At 46.4% G+C, this 26,547-nt stretch overlaps 1 protein-coding gene across 1 annotated transcript in view; it reads right to left on the bottom strand.

Moving 5' to 3' along the window:
* Positions 1-2,347: 2,347 nt before the first annotated feature.
* LOC141474180 (lethal(3)malignant brain tumor-like protein 4) overlaps positions 2,348-26,547 on the bottom strand; it is a 38,718-nt gene continuing 14,518 nt past the window's right edge. Inside the window, exons 9-21 of the mRNA XM_074161949.1 lie at positions 26,431-26,522; positions 25,296-25,447; positions 24,139-24,215; positions 22,625-22,710; positions 18,085-18,195; positions 16,788-16,902; positions 16,572-16,671; positions 15,563-15,742; positions 14,087-14,218; positions 13,627-13,688; positions 11,023-11,189; positions 6,522-6,584; positions 2,348-2,610 (exon numbers count right to left, since the gene is read on the bottom strand). Coding sequence (XP_074018050.1) covers positions 2,482-2,610; positions 6,522-6,584; positions 11,023-11,189; positions 13,627-13,688; positions 14,087-14,218; positions 15,563-15,742; positions 16,572-16,671; positions 16,788-16,902; positions 18,085-18,195; positions 22,625-22,710; positions 24,139-24,215; positions 25,296-25,447; positions 26,431-26,522 — 1,466 coding nt within the window. The 3' untranslated portion in view covers positions 2,348-2,481. The remainder of the gene's footprint in view (positions 2,611-6,521; positions 6,585-11,022; positions 11,190-13,626; positions 13,689-14,086; positions 14,219-15,562; positions 15,743-16,571; positions 16,672-16,787; positions 16,903-18,084; positions 18,196-22,624; positions 22,711-24,138; positions 24,216-25,295; positions 25,448-26,430; positions 26,523-26,547) is intronic.

The following is a 26,547-nucleotide window of genomic DNA, read 5'->3' as shown; positions in this document are numbered from 1 at the left end:
CAGAAAATCCGGCAGGAATCTGGAAACCAGCACGAGGCCCAGTTGCCCTCACCCCACCTGGCTGGGTGGCACAGAGGGGGAAACTGGGGCGAGGAAGAGCTCGGGGTTATTTAGCAAGTGGATGTGGAGGCAGGAACAAACCAGTCCAGCTCTGGATCCTCTGCTCCAGTTGTCAGGAAACACTTTTGCTTTGCCTCGAAGGCGAGTTGTGGCCGAGTCCAGGACATGCCACTGACAATTCAAGTCTTCAGAGTGACGCGGGATGCGCAGAGGGATAAAAGAATGTGACTCTTTGGTGAATATCCTAGTTATCATACTAAAAATGTATTTTAATAAATTAAATTCATATCTTGCCTAGTCCTTAACACTGCATTAAATTACTCTCCTGGCTGATATTTAATGTTTCAGCTGTTAAATATCCTACCACCCCTATGTCTTCTCTGTTGAAGGCTTAAACTCCTTAACATCTTATATAAAAATAGAAAGTACGGAGACAAATTGCTCTTTATATTAATCCAGGACTGAACGGCTTCAGCGGGGTGGATTCTGCTCTATTTACAACTTTAAGGAACTTATTACTTTAGGCAAGTCACAGGGACCTTCTCAGCAGCTGGAAGGTTGGACAAAGGGCATGGAGTGATCAGGGAAGACCGAGCGTGTTCCTTGTGACATTCTCAGTTCCCAATGGCTCTTGGAGAAGCTGCAGGGCTGGGATTAAGGCAACGGCACTGGCGACAAAGACGACAAGTAGAGGAGGGAGGCTGAGGTGGCTACGGATGGACCACATCTCATCATGCAACGCCCTGAGAAATTCATTCAACCCCGGGCAGAGGCTGATGGCACCGTCTGCCTTTGGCAACACCGTCTGCGCACGCTCAGAGTGCTCGGAGGGGGCCATGGACACAGGATTCAGCCTGGAGGCTTTGAACAACGGGGTGAAAAGGCTTCTCTAGCTGAGATGGTTCTAGCTAAACGCCAGAACAGCCAAATACCAAATATCTATCAGGGAGAGTGGCCAGAGGAAGAGTCAGGAGCTAGAACGCTGCCGGGCACGGACGGAAACGCTGAGCAGAGACCCAGCATGGCTCAACCACTTCTCCCAGAGCTCCCATCGTAAGAGGATGGCTCTGGGAGTGACGGTGAGGAAATCCCACATCCAGGACATCACAGTCTTGGGTGCATGTCGGTAAAACTATGCTCTCTCTGCCTTTGAGCAGAGCAGGCAATACTGGTGCTCCCCTCTTGCCAGCAGAGCCCAGACTGCACGCAGAGGGAGACAGCCAAAGCTTTGCTTCCTCCCTGACACTCTCCTTTTTGAGAAGTAACTCTCACTGTGTTTTGGTGTCTGTTTGAACCCCAATTCCCCCCCAGTCAAAGCCCCCCCCGTGCCCTCTGCCCGCCTTGCCAGGAGAGAGGCAGAGGAGCCAGGGCCCCGCTGCTACAACACACCGGCTCCTCGGCAGGACAGACCGAAGTCCACCCAGAGGCTGGAAAGGCTAAAACCACTAAGAGTTCATGAGTTTCAATTGTTCAAAAATAAAAGCAAATTGTTTCTAGGAAATCTGTTTGCATCTGGACACTTACGCTGGCCACTGCTGGGCTTCCAGCTCATATTCCTAGCGTCTGGCTGCCAGTGGAGAGGACAAGAATGAACCCATCAAATTCCCAAGTGCTCCTGGATTGTGCCATTTTCCGGGTCCAGACGGCATTTGCACAAAAGCTCTGACGGGAGAATTACAGCCAGAATATTTATCTTTATAGAGTTCTTTGCCTACCCAAAGCCTATCTACTACTCGCTTCCCACCGTCTGGTGACACGAATGAGAATATTTTGCTGGTTACCAGTAATGATGCAGGTCATCACAGCTGGAAACCCGGTGCCCGTGCCATCTTTCTGCCGTGGGGTACGCAGGGCAGTGGCCAAGGGTATCGGAACAACCGGGATCAGTAGGAGAAATTGGAATTTAAAAATTGGTCCTGAAAAGGTCAGCTCTGGAGTCCCAGCACTGAAAGATACAGGTGAGTTGCTCTGAAGTGCGTCTTTTCCCTATTTTCTTACTCTCTTTTCTCAGTTTTTATAGATACAGAATATATTAAACACGCTGGTGATAACTCAGTCTCTCTTTCAGGCACTATCCCTGGACACAGCAGTCATTTCAGTCCGAGCTTTCTTCTTGCCATTGCAGCTCCACCAACGTTACCCTGGATTCCCCTTAGAACCGGAGGTTTCTTCTAGATCTCAAAATGAGATTGATATATCAAAACCAAATGCAATAACAAAATATAATAATATCCTCTTCTTGGAAGTGAAGCTGCCCCATATTTCAGACTGCGGCAGGATTTTTTCTGTCCTTAAAATATTTTTAATAATTCTACTTAAAGTCCATCTGAGTCCTAATCTGCCTGTCGGACGGGTTGTAACGCTCTCAGTTGAAGATCTGTTCCCTGGCGATTCCCCGTGGGCTCTGCCAAAGGGCTCTTCTCAGTTGTCTTCTGCAGACTTGAACATGAGAATGGCGTTGTAGATCTTCAGGGCAGGCCCCAGCTTGATACTGAGTATTTTAACTATGTCGCTCTGGTTCAGGAGCAGGAAAGCCTCACCATCTATCTGCTGGAGGTTGGAAACACAAGATAAGATAAAGATTACCACCAAGAGACAGGCAGGATTCCCACTTCTGATCATTCAATTAAACAATGTACTCTGAACCGAGGAAGGAAAGTACAAATACAGCTCTGAAGACTGAAATTTTGTAATTCTCCCTAGTTCTGGTGCCCACACCCTGGTGAGGTTCTCAGAAACGCTGCCCTTCCCAAGGGTCTCAGGCCTCATCCAGCAGAACCTTTTCCTAGAAACAGAGAAGCCCAAGCGTGGGCAAGGCTTATGGAGAGACCGTGAGGAGGACGCTGGTTCATTAGACTTTATATTTACTATCATTGCTCTAAAAAGCCAACAACTGTCAGAAATCATATGGCCTAGTCACAACCTGCGGCCAGAAATCAGATCAGGAAATCCAGAATGCGAGTCTTCAGGAAGCAGATATCCAAGAATTAATATATGACACCGATCTACAATGATTAGAAATAGAAATTCACCATTTCCTAGTGCATTCATCAGATACAGTCATTGCACAGACTCTTCACCCCCTGTTAAGCTGTTCAGGGTAAAATTTAAAGCCAATCACCCTTTTTTTTTTTTCCCCCCTGCTTTTGTCCGCTCTGCTAAAAACCTTACAGACGAGCAAAATCCCTGAGATGTGAACATCTGGCTGCTCTCCCAACGAGGACGTACGATGCCCATGGACAACAAGCCTGTTTAAAAGAGAACAGGAGACTCTTGTGCAATGGTTTTCAGGGACACTAAACGTGCTCGCTTAGCACGCGGTGAAAGAGATTGTGTTTTATAGAAAACAAGGCATAGTGAAGGCATGTCATCTGTCTGGATTTACACACTCTCCTAATCCATCCACAAGGAGATTATTTCATTAGATTCAAAGTAAGCAAAAAACACACTACCTTGTGAAAATACAAGATGCTCTAGGTAGCAGTGGGTGAAATCCTAACAGATTATTTTAAGAAGAGGTTAGAAATTTACTTGGATTTACAAAAACATCCACAGAGACAACACAGATATAATTAATATAAACCCCAAACGCTGCAGGGAAGAAGCCAAAGATTAATGGATACAGACAAACAGTATGTGTCTCCCTAAGTTATTCCATTACAGTCCATTTACAGGGACTGGCAGCATCTCATCCCCTCACTTGATGTTCACCAGTGCCGCAGACAGCACCGGACACTCCACTCATCCACAACAACAATTCTTCTATTTCTGTAGTTTTCCTGACTGTAACTTTTTTGGACGTCAACGATTGGTGGAAAAGGATACACTGAATAAACTTGGACAAACATATAATTAAAGCAAAGAGCTGGGAGCCAGGAGTTTTGCTTTCCCCTTCTCTAACCACACAAGGCACCATCAGCAAGTTACTGAACCTCCCAGTATGCACGCTGGAAACGACAGCAGTGCTTCCAGTCCACAGACGGCCACACAACATCCCTGGATCTTATTTGCAAGCTGCCCGGAGTCTACACTACTGCGATGAATATGTTAAAAATAGCTTGAAACAAATGGACTGCTGCTTAAATTAAATAATACAGAGTCAAGAGTAGCGGAAAACTGCTGGAAAACAGCCCCACGTTTCAAAATGCTTTGGAGTCCAATATTATTACTCTGTTTTGTTTTCACTGCATTGCCACAAAGATGCCTATTTTAAACAGACCTTCCCTGAACCGGACCTAGAAACAAGCACAGTATCAGTGCCTGCGCTTTAGTATTCGTTTCTTTGTTCCATCTTATTTGGATGGTTTTTAAAATTCTGCGCACAATTTGTTCTCTTCCTTCCTAACGTAAGCAGCAACTTCTCCCCCCGGCCAAGAGACGTCTGCAAGGGGTTTATTTATCCTAAAGGGAGAGCGCTCAAAGGCCTGATGAGAGCTAATGGCCAACGTGCCTGGAGTTCAGCCGTCCCCTCCCTCACACCTGAATTCAAAGCCAAGCTGCTAAAAGGGTTTTAATTTCAAACTGATGATTGGTTTGCGCATAAACCCGAAAAACAAGCCGAGCCCCTCTCATCCGGCACAGGGAATCATACTTTGTGGCGGCAGAAGGGAAGGTGTTAAAATAGACCGTGGCTATCGGCTCTCTGAACCAGAAAGCAGTCGCTGTGCTCAGGACCCGTTTAAATTATGGCCAGAAGAAATAAAACACATTGTGAATGGTTGGATTCATTAGAAGATTTGCCACTTACATCTTGCCTACCAAACTCTCGCCTCTGAACACATCCCCACCAGGAATCAGGACGCACCTTTTACACTCACCTACACAGAAAGATTGGTTCATTCGAATAAATTTCATTATTCCCACTATATTCAATCGAGCAACGCTGTTACACGGTGAATAGTGCTTTTTGCAAGGCTCCACTTCTTTTGCTTTATATTTTGTGCGTGTGCATGTTTTTTAAAACAAGGGAAAACAAAATACAGGGACATAAAGCCCATAAAATGCACTACAGCCTGATTCATCCTGAAAGGAAGCCAGCTCTGGGGAGCAGTCATCTATTAAAAACCTGCCCTTTACAGTCGCTACAACGTGCAATGCTCTTCCCCAGAACAGAGGGTGCACTCAGCGCTGCGCACAGCAGAGACGGTGCAGCCTCTTCCCTCAAGCTCTTACAGTCAGAGCAGCAGAGGTGGGATGACAGAAGGGGAGGGATGTCTGTGCAAATTTATCAGGGGCTCCTAAAGAACCTCCAAGTCATACCTGTGGGGTAACTGGGAGCCAAAGCACCCAACAGAGCCCGAGCGTCTCTGAGCCGTGCAAAGATGTGTGCTAAGAAAAGAGGAGAGCCCCATCCTGCACTGGCTGCGGTTTCTCAGAAGCCACGGCAAATGCACCATGAACGGGGAATAAAGTCCAGCACGTGGCAGTGAGGACAGGACACACCGGGTGCAAGAGATGGCAGCGAGGACAGGAGATGACAGTGAGGACAGGACACACTGGCTGCAGGAGATGGCAGCGAGGACAGGAGATGACAGTGAGGACAGGACACAACAGGTGCAAGAGATGGCAGCGAGGACAGGAGATGACAGTGAGGATGGGACATGCTGGGTGCAGGAGATGACAGCGAGGACAGGAGATGGCAGTGAGGATGGGACACGCTGGGTGCAGGAGATGGCAGTGAGGACAGGACACACTGGCTGCAGGAGATGGCAGCGAGGACAGGAGATGGCAGTGAGGATGGGACACGCTGGCTGCAGGAGATGGCAGTGAGGACAGGACACACTGGCTGCAGGAGATGGCAGCGAGGATGGGACACGCTGGGTGCAGGAGATGGCAGCGAGGACAGAAGATGGCAGCGAGGACAGGACACACTGTGCAGGAGATGGCAGCGAGGACAGGAGATGGCAGTGAGGATGGGACACGCTGGCTGCAGGAGATGGCAGTGAGGACAGGACACACCATGCACAGCAGATGGCAGTGAGAACGGGACACACTGCATCGAGCTGATCCTCTGATTTCCCAACCACTGCTTGTTGAAGGAGAGGCTCTCCCCCTGCTCTCACCTCAGCCCATGGGGGAAGCCAGCGATTCCTGGGAAACCCTAGGACTGCCAGCCTCACCAGGAGAAGCGGGCATATGTGCTCGTTAGAGGGAGCAGATGAGATCCTCACTGCACCATTCCAAGAGGACATCTTTATAGCAATGCCAAACCCACTGCACAACGGTCCAAGACAGGATGTTAAGCATAAGCTCAGTGATTGGAACTGCAGGGGAAATTTAAAGCAGCAGAATGCAATTAGCCGTGCCGGAATTCAGCCCGATGCTGAAGCTGCCTCCTAAATGCCACAGGCTCTTTAATGACAAGCCCGAGCGTGTCTGTGCCCTCTGACTCCAGAGTAACGGGGTACAAAACCACCTCGCTGCCATCGGCACAGCCCAGGGCTCAGCCAGACTTGACTTACCTCTTCCCTGAACACAGAGGCTTGTTCTTTGCAACCGGGTAAACGCTGGATAAAGCTCACCACCTGGAATTACATTTGGGAAAAGAGAAATAGGCACAATTAAAATGGGGCGCCATCAAGCAAAAAGGTCATATTTCTGTATACGAGTTCTACATGCAAGAATTTTTAAAACTTTAATACTTACAACTCTCCCATCAGTGAAGGGTATATATGAAAAACATTACTGGGTTGTTTCTGCCATACCCCTGTGTAGCATATTCCAGTTCCCTATAACACTTCCCATACGGCCTTTTGACCACTTATCTTCCTCTAGAAGTCCAGTTCCTCCATTGCTCATTTTTATAAAATACCAACACTATTTTTACAGATAAAAAGCCGTATATGGCTATACTATTTCAAACCCATCCACAACTTCACTTTCTCTATGGTATTGCTGGCAATTAAAATAAAAAAGGAAAAAGGATTTAGACAGTCTCCCGTGATGACATGCCTTTAAGAGACAGGATGAACTAACTGAATGAGCGTTTACCAACACACAGAAAGCAGAAGAGCTGGGAAGGAGAGGAGTTTTGGTTTTATTTACTCCGTTTTGAGTGCACAGGATCTGTGGAACCAACAGGATTAAAGGAGTAAAAGTTAATTTCACATTTCCCATTAGGGAAAACCTTTCTAAGCAGAGAATCTGTTAACATTTGGAATAATCTCCCTGGAGACGTGTGAGCAGCCCTTGGATTACATTATATAAGACTAAGCAGTGCGAGGAGCAGTCCCGAACGCAGTGGAGGGTGACTTAATGTGTATTGTCTTCTCCAGCTGTAGCTTCACTGCTTCATAGGAGATTTGTATATTGAGGCATAATCAGATCAAACATCTCATGCTAATTAGATGCTCCCTCGCAGGAACAGCTCTGTTTCATGAGGCATATTCATGTGAGTTATTCCAGATGTGACATGTCTTCCATGAACACAAACAAACAGTGAGGGGGGGTCACTGTCAAACAGAAGCTTCCCTTTAACTCAGGGCCGTCAGACTCTCTCCTAAACCCTGTCGCTGCATCTCCAGCTGATCCCACCACTTGACTAATACTCATTCCCTTCCCCCAGCTCCGACCACGCAGGAAGGGAGCTGTCAGCGTGCCCTCCGGTTTTGCTCTGCCCTGGCAGAGGCTGATTTCTGGCGAGCAGCTCTGAGTCCCCTTGTTTCTGTTACCTAATCTGAGAGCAGAGCATCCTCCCGCGTTTCTCCCTCATCTTCTGCGAGCAGCGACAGCTCCATTTTAAAGGGAACCCCTAAAATACACATCCCCATTGGGCAGTGACTCCAGATTTTCTTCTGTAGAAGTACAAAATCCCACTATAACCAAATAACAAAATACTACTTCCCTTTTGAATCCTGCAGGGTCTGGTACCTTCCAGAATTTAAGAGAGAGTTGGACCCCTGGGGGCAAGATGATAAGTGCCCTTTAGTGCCTCCGGTATTGAGAGGCTGGCAGAAATCTCCAGGGACTGATCCGAGCTTCCCTTGCTCCTGCCCCCTTCCCTGCACTATTGCTGCTGGCTACTGTCACAGACACGGAGTGACGACCCTTTGATCTGTCCCAGATGTCATTTGTACAGACACCGCAAGCACTCTGTGCCGCAAGAGTGGCCTTTTAAACTAACGGGAGTCCTGGGGTTTACCAGACACGGAGAAAAGAGAGGGAAGGAGGATGCAAGAGGAGAAAACAGGAGAGAAGGTGCCCAGGATGTGAGCCAGGCCCGGGGTTCCACTGAGCCACAGCGACCTGGCCCATCACTGCTGGGGAGGAGAGTCCCCAAACCAAGAGGTGGCAGTTGAGGGACAAGGGAGGCTCAGGAGCACAAGGCCAAAACACAGTAACACCACCGGCTGGAGGAACCCAACACAGCCCCACACGGTGACAGGGAAGCCCTGGACTGAGGGAAAGGGTGAGGGTGGGAGAGGTGTGGGACGGGTTGGGAACAGGGTGGGGTCAGGCAGATCAGGGCTTTTCCTTTGAGGAGGAGCTCTTCCTGCTGGGAACAACCTCAGTGCTCACAGAGCTACCTGCTGGAACCGTCCTACGCTACGACTGCACGTGGGTAAAGGGAAGGGGGTTGAAAAAGAGCTTTGTGTCATTCTGAGAACACCTTAGAAACTCCACACAACTCATACGGACGGTGCTGATGCGACCCCAGATGTGTGTGATAGATTGAAATCAGCACAGTATTTACCTTTTTGGTAAAGTTGGAAGGCAAGACTCATAGGGCACCCCTTTGATATCAACCTATAGCAGAACTCAACGCCTGGTGAGACGATGCAGGGAGGAGCTGGCTTTAACTGGGATTTAGTAACACACAAACAATTAGCACAAGGACAGTCTCGCCGCGAGGAATTAGCATCTGATGCAGGATTAGCTAATGAACAATACAACTCTAGCATATATTAATGTTCTTCTCCGATTCAAGATCCTTCACTAGCTGTGCTCTGAAAACACGACAGGAAGCTTTCAATAAATAACAAAGCTGCATTAAAGCAACTACTCTTGTTGACTGTTTCAGTGTTACCAAGAGTTTCTTAGCTTGAGGGCCCCTAAATACTGGTGCTGCTCTGCCATTTCAGCTGTTCTCAACCAAAGAGAATCAAAGCAACATTTTTTTCCTTAATGTGGGTTTTATAAAATAAAACCAGTTCTTCAGTCTGAAACCAAAAGAGAATTTTACACCCCCCTTGCTCTCATTTCAGATCAGCAGAATGGCCTCCTTTGTGCAGAGGAGTTCAAAGCACGACCCAAAGGCAAATGTTTGCCCTGTAGGAAGATGTTAGGAACCCAAACGCTGACAGATCAAATCGACTTTGGACTCACTAAAACACAGAAAGTCCCGCTGCTTTCATCTTCCAGACCCGCGGCTACGTTTCGCCGCACATGCTGATCCTGCAAGTGCTCACGTAGAGACCAAATTGATTCCTACGAGAATTTGTGATGAGCATAATTTGCAAAACCAGATCCACTTTACTGAAATCCAAGACAAAACCTGTAATGACTTTGGCCAGTCCATTGTGGTGCTGCAACTGATCTTTTTAATGTGCCATTCACGCTCCCACCGGCAGCCAAAACTTCCCCAGTTGTTTCAGGCTGCAGCACAGAGCACGCTTCAGCGTATTCTGGGTTCTGAATCGCTGGATCCAGGCATGCCCTGTATCCACGCCCCACAGTCCCTGCTTACATTCATCCCTTATCAAACTAATATCCCAGTTAAATTCACCCAGCAGTTGCTTTAAAGGTCAACCGCAAAGGACAAATTTTATTTGGCTCGTATCCTGACTCCGTTCTTCCATGAACCAGCCTCCATGTTTTATCCAAAAGAAAGAGATTCTCATTTTCATGTCAGAGGATTAACTGCTTCTGCCTGTATTGATTTTCTAAAAGACCTTTTGGAAAAATCACTGGAAGCTTTCTCAAAAGAAGGATACGAACAGCAAATCTTTCAAATAGATTATTTCCTCATTCAGACACATTTTCATGACAAAAAAACCCCCACAACAAAAAAAAAAAAGGACCAAGTTTTAAAACAGCCACACTAATTGCTCTATCCCCATCACAACTACTGTGGTTCCCGTCTCCTGTGATACTGCAATCCCACCCGTCTCCTCCAGCCTGAAGAGCAAAGTCAAGATTGGATTTCTCTGATGTAAGAGGCACTTAGGGAAAATGCACTTTCGAAAAGTCCCTGAAGATCCTCTACGCATCATGAAGAACGGCACCTTTTCCCTGCTTTGCAGATCACCTACATCCTTGCACGCACAACATTACAGCACATTTCTCTTGAATTAAATGGCCTGCGATTAAGTGCCAGGATCCAAATTGTCACCAACTTCCCAAGCGGAGACACAAATATTATTTATGCCCAAGGCACTGAGGCAAAAACCAACTACTCAGCACACAAAAGACACCGGCTTTTTCACACGCCACCTAATTATAGGAGACATCTCAAGAGCTAGAACTGCAGAGACGTATCCCCAGCTACCTCCGGCAGAAATGAGGTCAGGCTGTGGGCAGCTGTGTTGCAGGGGAATCAGGCGGGGAGGCGCAGGAGGAGTGGGCAAATTATCTGCAATGGAAAAGTGAATCAGCAGCAAAGTCAAAGGGAAGGAGGAGGGAGATCAGAGAGAAACGGAATCTGCTGCCAGAGTCATGTTTCGGGCCTGGGGACTGGAAGATCAAGGGGTAAATAAAAAAAAGAAAGGGAGAGAATTGTATTCAGGGAAATAAGCCGTGGACACCAGAGGGTTAATAGGGATCCTTCCCCTCTCTTATAAAGGGACTTGGGTATAACTTCCAGCTGAGTCAGCTAGGGCATACACAAAGCAAACAGGAGAGCATTGCCTAGGAGAGGAAAGGAAAGGAAAGGAAATGAAGATGTCTTCCAATTAGTACTGCAGAAAAGGAGGGCTCTGTCACTCCCACACCCCAGGAAAGCAGAACAGGGAACAGGGGACTCACCTCTTCCACAGTCCATTTGGCCACGTGTTTGGCCGTGAGGCCCGAGACCTCCGGCAAGAGCCTGCAGTGCTGCTCCCAGCAGAGATGGAGGCGGTGGGTCGGGTTGGAGGCCAGGGAAGGCATGAAGATGGACTGGTGGAGGGCCTGCTGGAGATCCAAATCAGGGTCTGGAAAAGGAAACGAGACAAGTCAGAGCCAGGCTTCGAGTAGGAGCAAGTACAACAAAGCAGGAGGAAGGGTGACACTCTGGGGGGAAAAGCAAGGCAGGGCAAGCAGCCGGCCAGGCACGGCTACTGCAGGGCACGCGGAGCTCTCAGGGCGTTCTTCCCACCCTCCCGAGAAGGAGAAAGGGGAAAAAAAAAAAGATAAGATAAGACTGCCAGGCTGGAGGCTTTATCGTTAGCATCTTCCCTGGAAAATGATGTCATGCTGCTAACAGAGAAGATGTTTGCAGCGTTTTATTGACAAGGTGGAGGAGTTCTGGTAACAGCATCTTCAGCTGGAAACTAATGGCATCGCTCCAGCTCCCAGCTGTAGCCAGCCTGCGAAGGAGAGCTACGCGTGCCAGCTGATGGCCCGGGCACACCAGGAGACTCCCGGGCCAGAAGAGATGCACGTTACCTCCAGACATCAACTCCTCATGTGTCAAGTAACGGAAGCTTTAAAAACGAAGGGAAAAAAAAAAAAAACCACGGAAGAAATCACCCCTCCCTGATGAGATCACTGGAGCAGTGCAGAGTCATGGTCCTACAGGGACATGCCTGGTTACACAACGGGAAGCAAAGCAGAGGACGGAAACACGATGAGAAACATTCCTCTGGTTTACAGGGGTGTGCTGTCCCCTGGGCACCCCCCCAGCCCTGCCAGGCTGTGTACAGGGTGTGCACGGTGCACAGGCTGCCCGGCGCCATCCCGTGGCAAATGTACAAAATTCCCTGTTATTACAGTATTCCTGCCTTTGGAAAGGTTTGGCAAAGCCAGCGCCCGTACGGCTGCCGCTCGCTCTGTTGGGTTGGCTCAGCGTTAGCACAGACGGCGGGTGGTAGGATGGTGTGTAAGAATCTGTGGGGTGCGCCAGTCGCTACGTGTAAAGCATGAAGGAAAACAGTATTATAAAGAAAAAGCACATTTCCATGATTTGCCTGCTCCTCACCAGCCGAAGTGAAAGCAGTGCTGGAGGCAGAGCCTGATCTAGTGAAATGTCACTCCCCTGTCCCCAGCCCTTACCTCCTAAAGGATGTAGGACAGCATCAAATACAGACTTCTCTTCTTAATAATGAGACCAAAGAGGGAGGATTTTAAAAAATCAAGCTTGAGTAACAACTGCTCAGCTCAGGAGCTAATGCTCCTGGTGACAACAGGGCACAGGGCTGTCACCTACTCCTCCCCTGCCTCCCCACCGCCCCGGCGGCAGGGGCAGTCTTGTCCCCCCCTCCCTGCTGCAGGAGGTCCTACTCCTGCCCAAGGTTTCCATACTGCCATGTCCCTGCAGGGGGTGGGCACTGCTGCTGTCACGGGCTCTCTCCTTTCCTTCTCTAAGCCCAAATCCTCGGGGGTAAGTGTCCAAACCCAACCTGAACGAACGACCTTCTCTTTGAGAAAGAAGCAGGGTTCTAATAGTCTAAATGTAGACGGGATGAAAGCTTTGGGTCATCGTGAAATTACAGGTCAGTGGATTATGGTACAATTTCCCTCCGTTGATTTCCATCACTCTGTTTGAGGTGAATGCGAAGGGAGAGCAGACAGCTTTCCCTGCCAGCTGCGACTGGGGCTCACATCTGGCAGACTCTTCCAGCTCCCACTGCACAAGTCAGCACTAGGTAAAAATGAGTATTAAAAAAAAAAAAAAAAAAAAAAAAAAAAAGAAAAAAAGCTAGGCACCTGTCCCAGTTTGTGCCTGCTTAGCTATTTTTGATTGGAGACTTATTACCATGTTAAATCCTCCTAAAAGCCTGGTCAGCTCGGTTCTCTGAAATGGCTTTTTATAGTAAATCTGAAAGTTAAGCATATGGTTTGCTAAAGTGATATCTGAAAGCTCCTCTTCAAAGTTAACCTGTCACATACCAGAAAAAAAATAATAAGGCATTGTTTTTCCATTTAATTTTTTGCTTTCTTTGTCGTCCTTAGGAGAACCTTAAAAGAGTCACCACCCCTAATGATTCTGATTATGTTTCTGAATGCCCAGTGGGGTCTAAAGAAAGACGTCGATGGAAATTAAACTATCTGCCAGGTTTTGACCAAGTTGCCCTTGTCACCTCTGCCGGCTCTGTCAGCACAACGGTCATCGACTGCTCAGGGAATAAAAAACCTGTGTCACTTCAAAAGAGAAGGCAGTGGCACAAGAGCTGGTGCAAGCTTGTTTTCTCAGTTAATAAATATGAGGCTTCACTCTACAAAGTATTAAATCTTTCACTTCTAAGGAATTTTACCCTTCCTCCTCATTTTAAAAGAAGAAAGACTGCCATTACCATCCCCTCCAGCGGGTGCTTTCTCTTGACTGTGGAATCAAAGACAAAAAAGCTGTGAAGTTTAAATGCTCCTTGTGACTGTGGAATATTGCACATCCATGCACACACACAGAAAAAGAAATAAAATTTAACCAACCTTTCCCATTGCTTTCCTGCTTCACCAGCTGGAACTTTATATAGGCATGTGAGCACCCAAGCCTGAAAGCATCAATTATAAGACATTTCAAAAGGTACAGAAATTGATATAATGTCTTCTCTATACAGAGATTAATGGGATTTATAGGAACCTCAAACTTTTCTCTCTTAAAATAAGCAATAGCACTGCTCCGTCCCTGACCTCTCTCTCTAAGCTAAGGACTGTGTTATTGAATTCATGGATACAACTCGGATTCGAGTTTACTGCAGGAAAGAGAGGCCCCAAAACAACAGGAGGAAGGGAGGAGATTTACCACGTCATCCTAAAACCCCATGCTGCAAATCTCTGACCAAATTGGGCTGTTCAAAGTTATGATTTACATCAGTATTTCAGATACAGCAGCAGCATCAAGAAAGACAACTGCTAATGCATGAAAATACATCACAAAAATCTTATTTACTTTTTTGGTTTGGCTTTGATGTCTGCAGAGGAATCCTCTTCTACCCAGTCTCTCTCTTGATTGTTTTCAGACTGTTCCAACAGGCTGTGAACGCTGCTTTGACACGACTTTTCACTGTCTTGTGCAGATTTTCTGGAAAGACAGATCAATGATAGTAGCTCAACTGCCATCCTCTGTTCCCTTCTCCCGCAGGAGAGCAAAGCCGGCTGCTCCTCGCAAGCGAGAGCTGCAACTACCACCTAGTGGCAGGAGCTTTCCTCTCCCCCACCATCGGCACTGGCACAGCACAAAGTGCTTTTTTAGTCTTCAGCACGGATGGAGAGAGATTATGTGAAATAAATCAGCCCCTGTGGACCAAGGCTCTGATCCCAGCAGTTACACGAAACCCACTGAAGCATGTGTTATGGTGAAATCAAGAGATTTAAGATTTTTGAATCTCGATACCTTCAGATAACATTTAAGAGTCTCCACGACTGAGTTTGATGCATAAACCGAGCTGCACAGTTGCCCAAGGAAGAACATGCTGTAGGGTATTATCAGATTTGCATAGCGAACTCAGACCTCCCACTATCAGGAAATGAAATACTTAGAAGAAGAGAAATGTATTACAAATTTAGAATGCCATTTATTCTGGGAGAATTCCAAGGCTCCTGAGAGCGCTTTATGTTAACAGTGCCATTGAAATGCAATCAATTCCCGTGTTGAGATTAGCAAATGGAGACCCCTGCACATTTCTGGGATGGGAGGAGGCAAACTTTGGCCAGGGAGGGGAGAGAAGTACCCTTTTTTCTAGCCAAATATATCTTGAAAATGTAAATCAAAGCAAACCAAACAAACTTTAAAATCTATATAAGCCTTCATATACAACAAAGACCAAAAGTACTGCTGGAGTTTGCTCTAGTGAGACTGCTTTTGTACAGACTAAAGGTGATGATAATCAAAGCCTTCATGCCCAGGTCTGTCCCAGGACACATTTGAACCGCCTCCTGCTTCAATGATACTCAACTCCAAGATTTTCACGTAAGAAAATAAAGTATCTGAAGGAGCTCAACTTGTTTGCCAAGTGATAGACACAGAGTCATTACGCCCAGCAGCGTAATGCGGCCGACTCCGGGGTGGATTGCATTTACACTTTAATAGTGCAAAATAACCTTGCTTGACAGTTTTAGGACAGGAAACGAAGGAAAAAAGCATATATTTTAAATTGAAACAGCAAGGAAAAATTTATGGAGACAGAATGCAATTTCCTTTGTTGGAATGTGACCAGAGCAGCAGGATTAAGGAATCAAGAAACCTATTAAGGCATATAAGGGTATAAAAGTGCACTGCTCTGTGTTAAGAGTGTCTGGGGCATGGGTCAATATTACAGACAGATGAACTCAATGCTCTGCTGCTTCTCTGCCAGTTCCTGCGGTTTTCAGCTTCGTAAAATGGTTTTGTTCCCCAGGCCCTGCCCAAGAAAAAGGTTGAGCTTACCTGGATTGCGGAGAGTCCTCCTGAGAAGAGTCTCCTGTTCCCAGCAGAAACGGGGCAGGAGTCTCCAGCCTCTTGGCTTTCTGCAGGCTGTTGCTGGGGGCAGGTCTCTCCCCGCTCAGGCGGTCCTGTAAGGAGTTTTCTCTGTTGAGGTTCACATCAGAATACGGGCAGCCAACTAACCTGGGTTAAAGAAAAAAAGAAGGAAAAAAAAAGAGAGAGAGAGACAACAATGCATGTTTTTAAGTCATACAGACTTACCAGCCTCAGGCAGACCATCAGCAAACCCAGAAACACTCGGGGAGATGTTGTTACCCAGTTTTAGGTGCGGGAAAGCAGGAGGACTACACGGCAGAATCAGAAACCAAAGTCATGTTTTTAAAGAGTCGCCTTAGAGAAAAAAAGAGCTCTTCCTCTGTAACCTGCTTGTCTGAACAGTAAGTATTTCATGAAACAAGCAACTTTCACTGAAAAACTCAAAGACCTTTACCACGTTATACACTACTAGATCTCCAGACCTCCCATCTGAGATTGTTTTCCTGTTCTTTAAAACAGTTTAATCGAGAAAAGCCTTCCTTTTCCCAGAGCACATAAGAAATCAAAAGCCAGAGCACAAAACACGAGCTAGCTCTCCTCACTCTTATACTTTAAAAATCTACCCACGCTCTCTCCCTCTTTAACTGTCTCCTTGTGTGCTGTTCTTGGGTATATTATTTTACCAAAAAAAATTCCTTCAGTAATGCCAGAATGTAGAAATTGAAGTGAATTAATCAATGTTGGATTGCATTGCAGTTGTAATGATTATACTGGTATAAACAGAATTTATGATGAAACAGCACATTTAGACACAAGAGGGAGCTGCAACTGCAGCTATAACTAGCTCCAGAATAAACACCCTGAGATAATTCCAGTGCAGTGCAGGTGCTTGTTGCTGCATTATTACTATTATTATCATGGACAGCAGTCAGACTCTGGAAGGCAGAACCCTTATCAGAAGATCTCATATACGTACGTATAATGTGTTCCGTATCGTGGTCCCCTGACATGACCGATACCGTGGCAGCCTGGAGTAGGACACGCTTGTCCCACTGGTCCCACTCGATCAACGGCACCTGGTAATAAGAAAAAACCAAAGTTAGAGAGATTTGTAAAACGCTCCCTGCATCTGAAAAGCAGACCGCTCTTAGGAAAATTGTTCAACATAACAATATGATGTCATCTACTTTACCTAGAGGGACTTGCAAAGCATGGCCAGTTTTTGCACACCAGCCGACTGGATGAACGTCAGGGCTGTCTGCATCCACCCAGAAATCATAATTACGGTCCCAGCCATCAAAATGTATCTAAAAGAAGGACAAGGTCTCTGTGAGACATAGAGTTAAGGACATGACTCGGCTCTTATTTTACCTTCCCGCTTTGTTTCACCTTGCTCAGCTTGGGGCCGATTCATTCCATCTTTCAGTCAAGCACAATCATCCTTTGTGCTCAGAGTAACTCTTTATTCTCCTGACCCCTCCATCTGTGTTTTACAGAACAACCAGACCCTGGTGACAGTCAAACACCAGGGTCAGCAAGAAACCCCACAGACTCCGGGGATCTCCAGCACACTCTGTACTCAAAACACTAAATCTATGCAAACACAATTGCTTAGTTAATGGTTTTGTTTTCTGAGGATCCCAAAACACCATAAAAGCCAGCAAGTTTGGTGAGTTTTGCAGTGAACAAGCCAGAATCTTCTGGTGAATGAAGGGACGGGTAATAGTTAGCCCAGATCCAGGTGAGGTTACCAGAGACTAAGGACCACTGGGTTGTTTTTACGCGGCAACGTTTCGAACAAAGGCATGAACCGAGTATTATGCTACTATCTATCGGCAGAACTCGACTTTTGCTTGCAATCACAACGATGAAACTGAGCGTCGAACGGCTGATGGAGGGGGAACTCTACTCCTGCACACACAGTGATCCTTCGGGAAGGAGACCTGTGGCCGAGGAGCCTCCATCACCACAGCCTCCACTTTAGCTGCCTCATACTTCATTTCTCAGAAGCCAAAGCACGACAGATTTTTCTGGCAATATATTTATGTGAAAAGAATTAGTTAAAATTCATTTAGGTAACAAATTCATACTAGAGAATGAAGCCACTTCCCACGTGTACCAGCGTTTAACTTGCTTTGGGTTTTTAAAAAAAGGAAAAGAAAATTGTCAGGTAGCTTCCCACCAGCAGAACATTAACGCTGCCGTCACTCGCGCGGATCGCACAGAAACCGCCAAGAGATGGAAAATTGTGCTGTCAAATGTTATTTCCAAATAGTTACATTAAAACAGTAACTAACGATACCAGGCAATTTCATCAGATTTCAACAGGACAAAACAACAGAAATCGTTTCCAGTTGGGCAGGCCTGTAGGCTCCAGCATCGGCAAAGCGTTTGTTTGCTGCTCCTCGCACCAAATGGGTCTTTTTTCTGAACTGCCAATCACTATGTTCCTCAGCACAAGGGCTCTGCACTTTGAAGCAAGGTCATACCTTAATGCGATGGTCGTCTTTGTCAACTATTGTTGCCACTCTTATCAAGATGGGATTTCTTCTGTCTACAGCCTCTAACTTCATATTAACTTGGAATCCGTGAGCGGGGCGCTGTAAGAGAGGATTGTAAGCAGAATGTTAAAAAGTCTGGGCGTTCAGAGCCAGTCACCTGCTCTGAATAAAATGCTGAAGGTTTCATCTACCATTCAAATGCCTTTGCAGCTTTGGCCCCTGATCTCACACGGCAGACTGCTCTGGAGGCTAAAATCAGAGTTTCCTAGAGGCTTAAAGCTGTCTGGTTGTCAGCAGCCCAACACTACTCGAGAGGAGCATTTCACTGCCAGGGCAAGAGGCACTTCCCAGAGAAAAGACCACAAGCTCTAGAGACACACAGACTCCGCAGTGTGACAGTGAAACTCCCAAACACAGCAGGGAGATCGCACATCCGACAAGGACAGCAGCCAGTTCACCACTGTCTTACACCTGAAACACACCACCATGTGACATCTTGGGGCAGAGTGGCTGGAGCTGCCCGGCAGAAAAGGACCTGGGGGTGTTGGTCGACTGTGGGCTGAACACGAGCCAGCAGTGTGCCCAGGTGGCCAAGAAGGCCAACAGCATCCTGGCCTGCATCAGGAGCAGCGTGGGGAGTAGGACTCGGGAGGTGATCGTCCCCCTGGACTGGGCACTGGTGAGGCCCCACCTCGAGGGCTGGGTCCAGTTTTGGGCCCCTCACCACAAAAAAGACATTGAGGGGCTGGAGCGGGTCCAGAGAAGGGCAACGGAGCTGGTGAGGGCTCTGGAGAACAAGTCTCATGAGGAGAGGCTGAGGGAGCTGGGGGTGTCCAGCCTGGAGAAAAGGAGGCTGAGGGGAGACCTTCTCGCTCTCTCCAACTCCCTGAAAGGAGGGTGTAGCTGGGGGGGTCGGTCTCTTCTCCCAAGGAACAGGCGATGGGACAAGAGGAAACGGCCTCAAGTTGTGCCAGGGGAGGTTCAGATTGGATATTAGGAAAAATTTTGACATGGAGAGGGTTATTAAGCCTTGGAATGGGCTGCCCAGGGAAGTGGTTGAGGCACTCCAGTGGTTGAATACCTGGAGGTATTCAAAAGACGGATGGACACAGTGCTTAGAGACATGGTTTAGTGACGGTTTTTCATCAGGGTTATGTTGATGGTTGGACCAGATGGTCTTAAAGGTCCCTTCCAGCCTGGACAATTCTATGATCTCTCTTCATTACACTATATGTGACATCCTTCTTGGCATCAGGATATTACAGAGCTACCTTCATTAAGCAGGTTACCACCTACTTCTTATGATTTTGCTTGTTAACGATGACTGTGGAGAACTGTGGTGCTGGGACCTGAGAGCGTCTCCGGCCATCAGAGTCTCCCATCTCCGTTGCCAACTCACCCTTTCTCTCAAACCGCAGTGGTCAAACTAATTTGTAAAAGCTCCAGAATGTCCTTTGGCCTGATGTGTGCCCTTTGCAGCACCCACAGATGTAAACCTCTAAGTAACAGACAGCGTTTACCAATTTTTCCATTTATCTTTAAATGACTGACTGCAAATTCCTCCTGTGACCCCCTCAGCAGGAGGTTATGGAGCACCCGATACTCATTCAAAACACGTCCTTCTTCACTTCTGCACACAAAGGTCAGGATTTTAGCAAGAGATGATAAATCGTGTCTTTGAACAAGATCAGGTTAATGAAAAGATGATTAAAATCTCACTTCCCTCACAATCTTCCTTCCCTTTCTTACTGCCAGCAGCCAGGGGCAGGGGAAGGAGGTCCGTTTCTGAGCTAAGGGGGTTACACACTCCAAACTTCAAGTTTCTCTGGTCTTTTCACCTGGACACAGACATTTATCCACAGGCTTTCAGCCACACGCCACACTGGAAGCCAGACAATCTCAACTGCTTTTAGTTTTAAGAGCATCTTATTGAACCAGCCAACCTTGTCTGTCTTCCTCCAGGAAGCAGCCTGAGAGCTAGAGAACAAAATCCTGCCCAGAAAATGCACCAGGCTATTTTTCAAGTCCTGCTGAAGGGCTGCTGCCTTTTTGGCACCGGGTTCTGAATGTTTTTAAATTGACAGCCCAAGACAACGGGCTGAAACAGCGATGCTGAGGATGAAGCTGCCTCCTCCTGCGTTTCTGGGTGGAGGAGAAGGCAGAAATCCAGACACAAGATCTGCTATTTGTGCTGATGATGAGTGTCTTCAGACTATATAAGATAGCCCTTGAAAACTGTTAAAAACTAATTCGGTGAGAAATGCCTGTTCTGGCTCTCAACCCATATTTTTATGTACTGATTTCCTGTAATTGCTAGCTGGAATAATAATAATAATAAAAAAAAAATCAATAACTCTGCCATGTATTTGCACTTCAGACCAACCAAGCCAGAAAAATAACAAGGTTTGATCTTGAAAGAGTTCTATTAACTGTTGATATATCAAATGCCTTCTTTTTTCTCCCTGTCTCATTTTCGAAACACAGTCTTGGATGCTAATTTATATTCTGGAGTTTCACGAGAGCCAGAATTCTGGCCCTTCTGCTATTCTCTCAAAGCCAGATACCTGAAGGAGCAAAAAAAGGGCTGCAGAGATGTATGTCAAAGAGGAGAACAGGCAGCCAAGGCAGTTGCATTCCCCCTTGGTAAGACACCTCACTTTGGAAGAATCCAAAAGAGGGAGCAATCCCTGTCCTGAGCAAAGCCCTGTTATGTTTGGGTGACATTTCTCAATACATTTAATATTCTGAAAATCTGAGGAAAGAATGCCTTAATGACACATTACCGAGGACCTGAGACTGGGAGTTTTAAGTAGGTTGTACTTCACTGTTTCTTTTTCTACCACGAAGAGTTTTATTATCTTCCCAAAAATATTTGTCTCTACGAAACTACTTCTATTGTTCCTCTATTGTGTAGAAAAGCAATTGCGGCGTTCTTTCGCTCTCACATTCTGAAGGTTCCCATTTTCCAGCACGGCTGGAGTTTTAGGATCACGGCTCAGAAAAAGGCTGAGCCTACGCTGGGGACAAGAAATGTGTTCGAGTGACAAGCTCCAGTCATTATCCCGCATGCGGGCTCCGAGGTGATTCACCTGCGGCGCTGCGTGATGGAAGATGTGTCAGCCCAACTCCGGCAAACCTTAATCCAGGGGATGTTTGGAAGTTCAGCTGTGCTGCAGATAACTCCAGCTGTGGCCTCACGGCTCTCTGAAAAGGCAAAACCAGCCTCTTCCTATTCCCTGACATCCACCTCGCAACCTGCAAGAACTTCAAATGGACACCTGCAGCAATCTAGCAATTATCAAACTTGTCCGGCTGGATTTTTACCTCCCTTATCTGAGGCCTCCCTGATTGCTTTTCCTCCTCGGTCCCAAAGAGCTTACCAACAAAATATACGGGAGGGCAGCAGGTATTAACCCGCAACGCTAACTTCCTCGGAAGGAATCAAGACAAGTGTCACGGTGGCACAGAAAAGTTTTTAAACATATTGCAAAGTTTAGCGAGGTGAGCCAGCAGTGCGGAAGGTGCTGCTAAGAAATAAAAAAAAAAAAAAAAAAAAATCAACTTTAAAGTAGGAGGGGGTTTTTTATGAAGTTATTTTAAAGGCTTTTGTTTTGTTTCTGCTCACAGTGAGCTTCCAGATAAACACACTGAGCTCCAATGTAAGAAACAAAAGCTCCTGCTCCCGAGGTTGAGAGAACCACTTTCAGATTTAGTCTGCAGGATGATCTTACTCCATCTAGGAGCTTGGCAGAGGTGCTGTATCATCTGTTAGTACACTTAGTTCTGTGGAGGGGACAGAAAACGTAAGTACTTGATAGGACCTTCTCACTCTACCTCAATTCCAGCCTCACCAACCAGGGGCCGAAGGATTTGCACAACTGCAAGGTGAAAATAATTTCGAGAAGTTTTTGAAACTTCACGTGGAGGGGACATCTGATGGATGAACACTTCTCATTCCCCCTCAAACACACACACACACTCCCCACCCCTTCCTCCCTTCCCCACTGATGTCACCAGTTGCAGGCAGCGATACCCACTCCTGACTCCCAGGAAGGAGAGTCTGGAAAGTCTGTTCAACCAGCATCAGTCCTGCTCAGATGCCAACTGGGAGATCCCCTCTGCCCACACGGCCAGACCTCGAGCAGAAATCCAGCTGCTTCTCCTCTCCATGCCCTCTCTGAGCCAAGGGACTGCCCTTTACACATTCCTCCGAAATCTACAACTACCTATCTGGACTGAAGGCTCTTCCCTTAAATCTCCTAATGCAACAAGTGAAGGTTTTTAGTCAAATACCCTTTCCAAAGAAGCTTTTCAGGGCATTTTGTTTTTTTTTTAAATAATCTTGCAGTCTGCTGTGTGTTTTGTTTTAGCAGCAGTGAGAGATGATCTTAAACTCAAAGTAAAAAACCAGTTTCACCCTCTTGGCACCGACACGGTGAACGACCATCAAATCAAGCATCCAGCAAGAAAGGGGAGGTAACAGCAGTTCCCTCTGCCCTCCTCATCTAGGACAAAGAGATTCACCAACCAGTTTGAATGCTCTTGCTGGGGCTGCCTGGGAGTTAGTTTCTTCCAAGTATTTCTCCCACGAGAAGGCTTTGGAATCCCTGTATCCTGAGAAAAACAGAGAATTAACATTTCAGTAAGAAAAACCCACATTTATTGTTACAAACAACAGAAAAGCAGCTATGTAACACATGGCTATTATGTTAATTTAGCACTTACAATGGATGGCGCCGGAAAGCGGTCTGTTTATTCGTACACGCCACTTCCAGCACACACAGCAGTGCTGCAAGTTTCCCCAGCTTCTACACAGGGCTTTAACCCTGACCCGAAAAACCTGAAGAGTTCATTTCTGTACAGCACAATCAATGCTCATTCTCTAGAGAAAGCCGCCAATTAAGAGCTAGTCAGAGGATTCTGTGATGTGCAATGGCAGCACTAAATGAATTCCCTATTTTATTAACTATTCTACGTGTGAGTGCCTGCAAGATTGTAGAAACTTCTCGTCTCCTGCAACCTACTCACCCATAGCTGAGTAAAACCAGATAAAAGGCTCCATCGCTGTTACCACAACCTCAGACACCTACACGGGTGCGCAGCTCTCCTTGGCAGCCACCTTTAAGAAACTGCTCTACTTTTTTCCCCCTTCCTATTTCTATCATTTTTAGCCTCAGTATTGTTTCCTTTTGGCAGGAGGGTGCAACGACCAAGCGCACAGGACAGCCTGCAAATTGCTGCACATAGATCTCTGGGCAGAGAAATCAGAATCGCCTGTGGATGCTGCTGGGGGCGCAGGTTAAGTGTGATTTGAGATGAGGAGCTGCACAAACAGCCCCGCTGCACGTTCCCGGAGCAGGAACAGACGTGGTACTGCTGAAGAGTCAGCGTTTATAACCCCTCTTGCATCTGCAGCAAAGGCACAGAGGCCAATTCATCCAACGCAGGGGGATCCTGGGAGAGCCACCCACTCCACTAAACTCCATATGCAATAACTGCAGGAATCCTTGCTCCAGGGCTGTCAATCTAGCAAACAGCAGACATCTTTTTTTTTTTATTTATTTTGTTACTTTTAAGACGAATGAGCCCTTCCAAGGCCTGAAAACAACATTGATTTCCTGTAGGTTCTGTGCTTTTTCACTTGCCAACATTCTCTTCATTCACTAAATTCTAGTGCAGCAGAAAGAGACGTGGCTTCAGTTGCTCCTTCATTTTCAGAAATTCCATCTTACCATCTATAAAATCGTGATCCCGATTCCTCTTTTCCAGCTCACCCTAAAGGAAATGCTGCAAATACTTCCAAGTCCTTTCCCTTCTGAAATCAAATTCAATTACAGATCACCAAACCCCATTCCATTTTTTTGAAAGAGCTACGAAGCAAAATAAAACGCAGTGGCAAAAAGTATGAGCAATAATATTGTTCAGTCAGTAGAGAAAAGAGTCCTGAATGGAATCTGTAACTTGCAAATACGTAATTATGCGGAAGATAAAGCTCGCAGGGTTTTTGACTGAGGCAGGAAATAAGTTTCACTCTCCACATACCAGGTGGCGTTGTCAGTGGGGTTCCAGTTTCTTGGCAGTAGCCAACAGGACGAATATACGGGCTGCCAGCTTCACACCTGAATTCAAGAGGGAAAGTTGGCACCAGTCAATTTTAAAAGCAAAAAGCAAAGCGGGATTTCAAATGCTGCCTGATACGCCTCTGCTGGGTTAGCAGATGCTTGCGGTGGGTGTGATCCCGGCGTAAAAGACAAGCATTACCTCGTTAGGATTTATAACGCCGAGTTTTCAAGGCGTTCAAGCTGCCCCAAAAGACAGGGAAATACAAAGAAGAACGTCTGGTGCTTTAAAAAAAAAACAAAAAAGCTCCCCCCGACATGGACCATAACAACCACAGTTCAGCCTGGACACAAATCATCCAAGCTAAAATTCAAAGGAAGCAAAGAAACAACCCCCAAACCCTCGTCCCTAACTGAAACACCATTATTGTGGAAGAAAGGGAAATCACTTTTAAGGTCTTCACCAAGAACTGCATGTTATCCATTCATTCTGCTGAAACCCAGTGGTAGTTTGCCTGGTTCCCAATTTTATTCCATGTTTAGATCTTCCGAGCCCCCCTGGCAACGAGCCAATTTGAGACAGCCCCTTTTGTCACATCTGCTCCGAGGAAGGGGCCAGAGCAGTCTTTCAGATCTAGGTAAAAACCTGTGTGTTTTCAGCCAAGCTCTACTTTGAAGCTTTGTTTGCTTGTGTTTCCCATTAAAATGTTGAAATTCTAACCAAAACACGGCACAAAAACAAAGCTTCACGGTCTAAAGTGGTAAAGGAAGGAGACGTAAAGCCCTGCAGATGGAAACACCGGTGTTACAAAGCTCCGAATGATGTACTTATGGCAAAGAAAGAAAAGATCAACTTCCCACCAAACAGGTGCCTTATTCTGAAAAAAAAAAAAAACAAACAAAAGGAGATGGGGGAGAGAACAGAGAACACTGATCGACCCAGCGCTATTTTGACAGGATGTGCCTTGTGTTGCTTTTCCAGACAAATTCAAAGAAAGTTACTCCATTCATGTAGGCTGGAAAACACAGACCATTTAAGATCCCATCTTTAGTGACTACATTTAAAATATTAGATATTACCCTTAGTGGAAGAGCAAAATAAACCACAGTCTACTTGCAGATATATATTAGAATCTTTACCAGTAGTCGTAACTCTCATCCCAGTTATCGAAATGAATGAGCAGGCGGTTATCCACCATGTCCGTGATGGTCGCGACACACATCAGAGACGGATTCTTCTTGTCCACTGCCTCTAGTTTCATTCCCAGGCGAAACCCAGAGGGCGTGACAGGCTGAGGAAGAGGACATCAGGACAGGGAAATCAGCCACATTCTAGGCAGGACACTTAAGTTACCCTTATAAACTCATGTGTTGCAGGTTGTAACCCCAAAACTCACAGCGCAAAACACACCACAGATATTTAGTTGCTAGCAAGAAGCGCACAGATGAGCTTTCCACATGTTCTGGCAATGATTGTTACTATTTCTGGAAAAGAGCTCATGTAGCTGGAATAAGAGACTCTCCAGGTACACAACACCAGGAGAGACTCAAAGGCGAAGACGCACACGCCTTGCCATGATGAGTATTGGCTGAGAGTAAGTGTGAGCATCAAGTCCTGTCTTATTAGCGGAAACAGTTCGAGAGTCTTCAAGGAAAACAGGTGACTCGGAAGCAGAGCAGAGCTGCAGAATTAGGCCCTGATCCCACTGAAGTCAGGGCTCTGTCCATCCGCAGCCTCAAATCCACCAGACCATGGACTTTGTGTCATCTGAGTGCCACAAAACGGGAGTGAGCGTTACACAGGAACCCAAACTAACAACCAAAAAGAAAGCAACAGCGGGTGAAGGATGAAAAATGCTCGAGATCCACAGCCCCATAATGAATCCCACGGTGCACATGAGTATGCTGCTGCAAACCAGAAATTATTTTGGAAATGATTAAATTAGAGGAAAGTGACACTAATATCTTGACTGTAGGGACACAGCAAAACAGCCTGTTGTAATATATTTAATAAATGGTAGAGTAAATCTTTTCCTCCAGTATTAAGGAGGAAGGAAAATACAAACTCTCCCTCTCAAAAGTCAGTGACTGGGGGAAGGAAGAAAAATTGTACTAGTTTCCCATCTTAAAAATAAAACACAGTGGGAAACAGCTTGCATCTGATTGTACCATGGTTGTACCTCTGACACGAGCGTATTAAAAACATGTAAATATTCTGGTCAAAACTCAGCATCAGACCCATTTGAAACAGCTTGTGTTCAGTACCACCACTTACAGTGCTGAGGGTCTTAAAAAGGCTTTTTGGAGCTGCTTGAGCTTTGCAATTCTTCAAATAGGAAGTCCAATTAAATTCTCCTTCCTTGAAACCTAGAAAGCGAGATAAAAAGATTGT

The sequence above is a fragment of the Numenius arquata genome, chromosome 21 (assembly GCF_964106895.1).
Source record: "Numenius arquata chromosome 21, bNumArq3.hap1.1, whole genome shotgun sequence".
NCBI classification, from domain to species: domain Eukaryota; kingdom Metazoa; phylum Chordata; class Aves; order Charadriiformes; family Scolopacidae; genus Numenius; species Numenius arquata.
This window is presented reverse-complemented; position numbering and strand designations above follow the sequence as displayed.